Raw genomic sequence first — 8,718 nt, forward strand, 5'->3', positions numbered from 1 at the left:
AAGTACTCCTTTATTTCTACTTCATTTTGTAAGCAGCTTTCATTCCATGGACACCACCAAACATCCAATAAATTATCTGAGCATAAACCATTCCCTACTGGACTGTCATCAGGACAAAGTCCCCCAAATAATAAACGAACTTTTTATTAACTGTGCTAACATTAACATTACAATGAGGAACTGTTTAAAAACAAGTTGTACTGCTGTTGCTCAAGAGCTCAAAGAAAATGGTTCTCAGTTCCTTTATTTCTTCTTGAGGGTAACCACAGGGGTGGCATTAAATCTTTTAAAATACGTTGACAGTCGAATAAGTGTTGCTGTTGCTCTGGTGACACTTTATGCTTTTTAATTGTCATTAATGAAGCTGACTGATACTTTCTTAAAAGTTCTTTACGTGTTATAGCAATTTTCAGACAAAAAGAGAAACAAAACTGTCTGCAAATTAGCCTTGATCCACTTCTCATATGGAATTTTCAGTGGAGACAATGGGAGAATCTGCATGGGAAATATCTGCTTGACCAGACATTTTAGGTAGGAATGCACRAAATGTCCTCAGTAACCCTTGATAATTGTGAAATTATCACTTGGTTGTGCATCTCCAYATAAATTCAAAGTTCAAAGAAGCTTTGTTTGAGAGCAGTTTCAAAAATCAGTTGTGAACTGCTTTTACTGATTCAAAATCTAATGTTAAAATATGGCCCAATTCATTTTAGGAATGGAAAAAAAAAACAAACACAAAATGTAAAATTGAGCTGGAAATGAAAGAAAGTTTAACATTATWGTGGAGCTCATTTATTATTTTCATAATACTCCCACTGGTTTGGAGAAAGGTTTTGCCCATATGCAGCCTTAAAGAGTTAGTTCCCAATTATCCCTTCAGAAACATGCAGAAACAGGGAGGAATGCATGTGGCTTGTGAAACAGCAGGCATTATACTTGGTAGCTCATAAACAGATAAGGGAAGTCTTTTGCTATGAGTAGAAAATAAATTATGATTCTTTAAATTATGGTGAGAAAATCTCTTCAGGGGTCAAAGAGCTGCAGGAGGTAAGGGGAGGGGGAAAGGGTATTCCAGTAGTCTAGGGAGCCTATCCTTTGCCTCATCACGGGTACCCTCTGTCTTACGTGCTCCCATACTAAACCAGCAGACGATTCCCACATTGCCCAACAAGCTTCACATCTCTGCAATTTCGGAATCAGAAAAAGTTATAGCCACCTTTCCGTCTTCAGCGCTTCCCAGCTCTGTAAGTGCAGCCGACAGAACCGATGGGCTGAGCCTTTGCAATTAAACGAGACAATTAGAGTATGATAAATCATTCCTGGCAAATAGCAGATTCCTTCATCTGATTCTGCATAGGCCCAGTGCCTATACCTGTGCAAAGCATGCAATTCGACTCCAGACTGACCTTTCATTTTTCCCAGTGAATGGCTAAACAAGGTGCAAAGCAACAGAAATCAGGCCTAGGAGTTATGTATGACRCTGGAATTTTCAAGATAATTAGGGTGCAGACAGCAATAATTTCTGCACTCACGTCATATGCACATTTAACAATCTCAGCTAAGTCATGAACTACATTTTAATTAGACAGAGGGCCATGCTTTTGATTTCAAAAACAGAAATTAGGCTTGCAGTCCTTCACCTATTGACGTTAATTRCAAATTCCCTATTATCAGACACTTGAGGTATTAACCCAGGCTTACTTTTTAATTACATTTGATTCTTAATGAAGTAGATGGCAAAGAGCAAGAGCAGCTCATGATTCAAACAATTCACATTTTCATCTTTCCTGATGAAGAACAACAGAATAGGTCAAGATACTCTGGATTTTCCCATGAGAAATGCTGCAATTTGAATAGGCTCAATTGACTTGCTCCTGAAGGAGCAGGTTAGYTTTGAAAAGCATCACTCATTTCCTTCTCCTATATAAATTCTAACCCCAAAACTTATACAATTATAGAAACTAAGCCAAATCTAATTCAGAACATAAAGAACACCCTGTAAGTAGTCTAAACTTGAATGACTTGCCTTTCTTGTCTAATGTCAGTTAAAGCATAGTAAGTCCTAATTGTAGTTTTATTTTCAAAYGATACACTTTGAAAGAGTGATAGCTCTCTGCAAAAACTGACAAATTCTCAGGACRCAGAGGCTGCCAATAACTTGATATTCCTACATGACTTAGAAACAATAAACCATGAACCAGTTCATGCTGAAAGACTGTGTTATCACACGTGGCAACAGAACAACACAAAGTTTCAACTTCTCTTGTTGTATCTTTGTATCTATCATACCCATGTAAAGAAATGAAGATTTACAGAACAGAAATTTATACTACAATGGGGCTGTTATTGTGTTGTACACAACCTACTAACTCTTTTTACATAATGAAAGTTGTTTCTTACCATCTGGAGATCAGACTTAAAAATAAACATATTGTTTTCATGTTTTATGAAAAGTTCAGCCCTGTATTTTGGATATTACTGATACATTATAAAAGGCACATTACATTTCTTAATTCTATGACTTTGAAAGATTGTTACAGATCAAGGAGTTTAATATACAAGTTATTGGGAAAAAATCTGAATGTTTTTCTGTACAAAACTTGGGATCATATTCAGCAGAAATCTGKGACTATGACTTCAGGCTACATTTTAATTATGAGGAGACAAAAGGAATGTATTAAGGAAAGTAAAATGTCCATTTTAACACAGTCATGCAGTATGGCAAGTCACGGGTGACACTTACTTTCTGCTAACTTTCACTAAGGCTAGAGACCACTGGTTTCACCTATATAAAAYATCACCTTAAAAATCAAGGACGTGACACAGGGCTGTTAAAAGTATTGCAGAATCACACTGTAAGCAAGACAGCTCATACAGGAGATCAGGGAAAACTAGATTATTTTCAAGGCCACTGGACACAACGTGGAAATCTTAATTAGCCTATTTTGCCCAACTGTGACAGAGATGCAAGTGTAATACACATTCACAGCCAAACTTGCTTCTGTGTTGAGAACCACCACTATCCACATTAAACCAGCATTAGTTAAACAAGGAAAATAAATTCCCACCTAGGCCACCACCTGCTTGATCACTTGGCAATTCCTTGTTGGAATACAATATTCACCACCACTTTAACTAAACCTATGCAATTTATACCTACCAAGTATTGAGTTCGTAAGACTAATACCATATATCCCAAAATATACAATATCTTACAATTGATCAGTCAACTATTTGCTATTTGCAGAAGGTCTAACTTGGTGAGGTCTCCTTCTGGATGGCTCTCAGGCTGTATACATAGTTATGATCATTGCTGTGAGTAGCAATATTGGTTACTTTGCAGCTTTATTTTTATTTATTTATTTTTATTTTTTAACTGATTCTTCTAAAGATTCTTCAGGGCATGCAGARTATTCACATGGCAGGATGTGGCAGCTGCAGGACAGCCTTGCACTTGTGAATGATACAAAACATCCTAATGCAGACRGTATTGATGCAGGTAGTAGCCTCAAAGACAAATCCCAGAAAAAGTAGAGGGCTKAAGAAAGCAAGTGTCACATATTTAATAATGGACAATTTACGATTTAATATAATAGAACAGATAAGCCCCCGTTCTGAAGGACACACATGTTCTGAAGAAGTAGTTAAAATCAGCACTTAAGACAAGGATTAATACTGGAAGAATAGGATCCCTTTAGGCATACAGGAGATGGCATTTTGATGACTGAAACAGTGAGTGGAGTCACTGTCAAAATACAGATAGCACAGGTACACTGTAGCCCAGATATGCTGCCCTAATTCTTCTTGTACACTGTGTTATAGAYTAAGCAACTAAAGCACATTGCAAGTGCCTTAGACAGAGGATAGGACAGATTGATAAAAAAGAGTATGGCAAAATAGCTTACATTAGGTTACACAGGCTTTAGACTACCTTTTTCTACTTTTCGAAAGAAATAGTTGTTCTTATATTTCCATACAAACCCTCAACATTACAAGAACCATCAGCTGAAACATTTTATTATTCTATCATTTTTTTAATTTAAACAGAAAGACCTCAGAGAATTTTCATAGAAATGCAAAGAAAGATAAAATTGTTACAACACATGTAGTCACCAAACAAAATATTAATAGCTGGCAGGAAGTCTATTTTGCAATTAAATGCAGAATTTTAAAATAGSTACCTTACTATTAAAGTAATAGTGAAGTAATCAGAGTAATAAAGTATTGCTCAGCACTTTAGAGGTGAACATACCTCTCTCTCAAACAAATACTTTTGCTAGTTTATAGTATGTAACATTTTGCAATCACGAATGCCTAAGTACATCCAACGCATTGTACAAAGTATGCAAAGACTGGTATTTTGCCAAAGGACTCCTGCGCTTTTCTAACTATCTTGGTAAACCTTCAAGGCGTCTGATAGTCTGATTTTCAGAGTGTAAAGTGTCACAGTTGGGCAACAAATGAAAACAACTCAAATCACTAAGCACTTCTACCACATACCACGTACTTCATGTGCTTTTATTGTTCCAAAACAAAATTAAGGATAAGATATAAAATCTTTAATTGTTAGCAAATCATAATAACCTTCAAAATAKAGAGAAGGTATGATTATTTAAGTACCTATAGCTACAGTAGCAATGAACTTCATGTAAGAATTAAATTTAGGCTAGAAGATATCTCCAYGGCAAATCAAAAATAATAATTGTACACACCGATTAAATAGCCGATTTCTACTTATTGAGCTGAAAGGAGAGAAGAAAATGTTCAAGGATAGCATTTGCTTAAGAATGTTTATCTTCTTTCTTACCATTGAATGTTAAAAACACCCTTGCTTGAGGCTGTGGAGATCCTTTCACATGACCAGAGTAAATAAATATCCCAATCAACACGTGCAGTGCAAGCGATGCCATCTCTTCAGATTTGCAACTTAATATCCAAGAAATGAAACCTGAAAGAAAGAGAGATCACATTACTGTCTTTAAACAATTGTGTGGAGCACAAGGAACACTACAGGACAATCCACGTTAGAAAGCTCTTCTTCCAGCTGAAGTCATGATRTATGATAAAGTGAAGGAGTACAATACCTCTGCTTCTTTTCTTTATGGATCTGAAAAGGGTTTTCTCCAGCTGTGTTCTCTGCCAGCACATAAAGAGCTCTCTGCCTGTTAGTACGAACCAACAAAGATGGGCTTTTGGCTAAGATAGACTTAGATTTAGTTTATTTAAATAAGTACAATTTCACCTGCTGGAAAAATAATTATACTAAATGTCAAGGCAGAGCAAAGCAAGGCCAGCAGATAAAGTTTCACGAATGAAAAAACTGGCTGATATTTTTAGACCTCTCTCCTTACTTTACATCATGTTTGATCTCCCTCTCCCCTCCCCCCTCTTCCCCTCTTCTTCTTCTTCTTTTTTTTTCTTTTAATATTTGAAATCAAAGGTGTTCAAAAATGAACCTTAAGTTTTAGAAAGTTGAGAGCTCTAGTAGCCTCAACACCTTTTCTAAAGGTGAAGTCCTGGCCATATATGTCACTAATTTCAATATCCTTGAAACCAGAAGTATTTCAACATGCTTGAAACTATTAGTCAACATTTGCTTTTTGGGCTAGCTCCTTTTAGGCACCTACCTGCTCTCTCAGACTTCTTAGAGCAATAACAATACTCYGGACTGGGCAGTGTATAAATACTTGATACTGCTGTTACTCACAAACATATGCTGAAACCACATTCAATTTTGTAGAGTTTACCTGTTGAGCTCTTCACAGAAACAAAAGAAAAACAAAACAAAACAAAAAAAACCCACCACCAACAAAAAAAAACACCCCAGGACAAATCTCCACCTTTGCTTAGGCCAGGAGGACTCACGCCAGGCCTGAGATAGCTGACTGGAGCAGCGGCACGTGTCTGGGGCTTCCAGCTGACTTTGGATCAGACCCATAAAAACCAGAACACATTCAAAGTTCAATATACCCATCTATGATGCTTCTGAATTGTGGATCTCAAAACCTGCATAAGTCTGCAGGTTTTCATTTAACCTATGACAACAATTTTGATGTCAGTGGATTAACATTAGTTTCTTCAGCTCAGCTGCAAAAGCCAGAATAAATCATATATATACTTTAGTCCCATTCTTCTACCCTGCCTATATACATAAATACATATGAATATGTGTTTTTATATATGTATATATTATATATATATATATTTCTTTAAGGTCTCAACAGCCTTTCAACTAGATACTATTTACTGGTATTTAATGATTTAATGATGGGGTAATATATACGATTCAGTGGTAACTGGGAGCACCCTGAAGGAGGCAAACTCAAGGGCTCAAAGATAGTATTAAAGCCTAAAGGCTGACTTTTTAATGGAGAGTTTTGTCCATGCGATCACCTCTACTYTTTTTATCTCAGCTCTGCTCTAGCACTACAGTCCCTCCAGTGGAAGACAGTATTTCTACAGCCTCATTCGTTCCGTCCCTCCAAGATTCACACCTGTCCTGAAAGAACAGGCTGTAACCACCAAACCACGGCAGGAACCAGCTGTCAGGCAGAGATGAATTTAGGTCAGCACCAATTTGGGCTGGATCCACACCACTGACTGAGAGGTAAAGGCTCAGTGTCTCATTACCACCTCTGTCGCTCCATACCCCCTCCCTGTAAATCATTTTTAGCGGCTTCCGTCTGCATCAGGGTTTCCTCCTGAACCGGGGGGCGGGACGGAGCGCGTGCGAGGGCGCGCAGAGCCCTCAGCCTTCCCGACGCGCTCCGGAGTACCGGCAGACGCGGGAACAGCAGGTAAGGCTGCCGCTCTGCTGACTGACAAAAATACTAGTGTCAGGAATTCCCAGACTCGGATCGGGTCTACAGATGATACATATCCATTCTGGCTCAGTTCTAAATAATTTTTTACAGCTTTGTTAACTAATAAAATGATAGTTGTCAAGTTTTTTCCAAGACTAATTCTTAAACAAGTTGCACAAACTCCAAAACTGATGTTGCTCTGTAAGGCTTTAGATTTCATAGAATCATAGAATCAGTAAGGTTGGAAGGGACCTCTGGAGATCACCTAGTCCAACCCCCCTGCTCAGCAGGGTCACCTAGAGCATGGTAGACAGGGTTGCATCCAGGCGGGCCTTGAAGATCTCCAGAGAAGGAGACTCCACATTTAAAACTCGCAACTAGCTCATGGGATAGCCTTTAACTTAACCCTCTTCTGAGATGGGGGTACTTCTAAATCCTGATAAGATGCTTTGTCAGGCCAAAACAAATAGCCAATCATACTGAGCATGTCATTTAACAGATGCAATGGGATTAGTATTCTACAGTAGCAGCACTATGTTTTCTTTGCAAGAGATGAAAAGCCAAGGAGAAAAAACTATATGGCTTTTTCTCTTTCCTTAAATGACAGTTAATGATAATAATACCAACCACCCTTTCAGCACTCTTTCCCTCCCATCCTGTCTCCTGCCAATTCTAATGCAATCAGCTATGAGTGAAATATTGCTACATTTCATTGTTCAAATTTCCAATCTTCTCTGATACACAAAAGTGTCAGGCAAATACTATTCAAATTTTAAGCTTCATGGTTCCTACCCAGCTGTTAGACACATAAATAATGCATATTGTGCCACAAAGGTATCTCTGGGTATCTGTCATGTGAATTACCTAATGGAAGTGGGTTTAATTTCAGGGATTTACATACCTGGTAACTGAAAACAAACTCATTTCAGGTTTGAATCTCAGTTTGGGCTTATATCCCACTTCTGAAATTATCTCAGTAAGTCATGATACTATATTCAGCATGCCCTGTGCACATGATCTCTGCTGACAACCCRCAGACCTAGAATTTTGCGAGCACTCTTAAAAGAATCTTCTAGGACAGAGGAAAAGCAATGTCTAATTCCATTTTTTTTTGCTCTTATACTCTATTTTAAGCATAAACACACCAGCAAACCGCTACTAAAGTAACGTGGTGAAGTTATCCTGACGCAGAGGTCCCTTTCAGCATGCTACACTGCTTTTGGAAAGTATTATATAGCTTCGCTGTAAAGTGTTGTGCAGGTGTCATCTGCTAAAGATTGAGTCCTCTAATCCCTGTAAGGAAAACCGTTCACCGGCAAAAAAGAAAGAAAGAAAGAAAGAAAGAAAGAAAAACCCAGACTAAGCAGGTCTGGAAAATACTACTTTAACTATCTGTGAACAGTAGGAAAATTCAATAACCAAACACATTTCACATCGATTAGAGCAAAGAAAGAGAACTTTCAATTGTGCTTACCCTGCTATTGGAGGAGCCAGTAATACAGATTTCTATCTGGTTTCTATCAGTTTATGGACTCCAGTCCTGTTACCAGAACATTTTAATTCCAAATCTGGCTCACTGTGGGGAGGGGAAAAAATAATCTCTCTTCCTGATGGTTGCAAAGGTACTCCCGGTTCCTCTGTAAAATAATCCTTATAGCCGGACTCCTAAGGCACCAGCAACTCTTCTCCCCAGCCCTCAATTAAGCACCTAGGAGTGAATGGAAAGTAGCCGCGCGATGACGGTGAAAGCTTTGGTTTCCGATTACAGAGAGCGGCTCGGCTCGGCTCGGCTCGGCTCGGCGCTGCCCTCGCCGCCGCGCTCGCCAGCCGCCTCACCCCGCGCTCCGCTGCACCATTAGCCGAGCACATCGGGCGGGAGCTCATAAATAACGGCGAGGCCCCACCCCGGCGCGGC

At 38.7% G+C, this 8,718-nt stretch overlaps 1 protein-coding gene across 1 annotated transcript in view; it reads right to left on the minus strand.

Moving 5' to 3' along the window:
• SEMA3C (semaphorin 3C) overlaps positions 1-8,661 on the minus strand; it is a 130,749-nt gene extending 122,088 nt beyond the window's left edge. The window contains exons 1-2 of the mRNA XM_085298858.1: positions 8,278-8,661; positions 4,808-4,948 (exon numbers count right to left, since the gene is read on the minus strand). Coding sequence (XP_085154984.1) covers positions 4,808-4,910 — 103 coding nt within the window. The 5' untranslated portion in view covers positions 4,911-4,948; positions 8,278-8,661. The remainder of the gene's footprint in view (positions 1-4,807; positions 4,949-8,277) is intronic.
• Between the last annotated feature and the right edge of the window lie 57 nt (positions 8,662-8,718).

Source organism: Rhea americana, unplaced genomic scaffold (assembly GCF_003343005.1).
Source record: "Rhea americana isolate MKP2758 unplaced genomic scaffold, rheAme1 scaffold_1, whole genome shotgun sequence".
NCBI lineage: Eukaryota > Metazoa > Chordata > Aves > Rheiformes > Rheidae > Rhea > Rhea americana.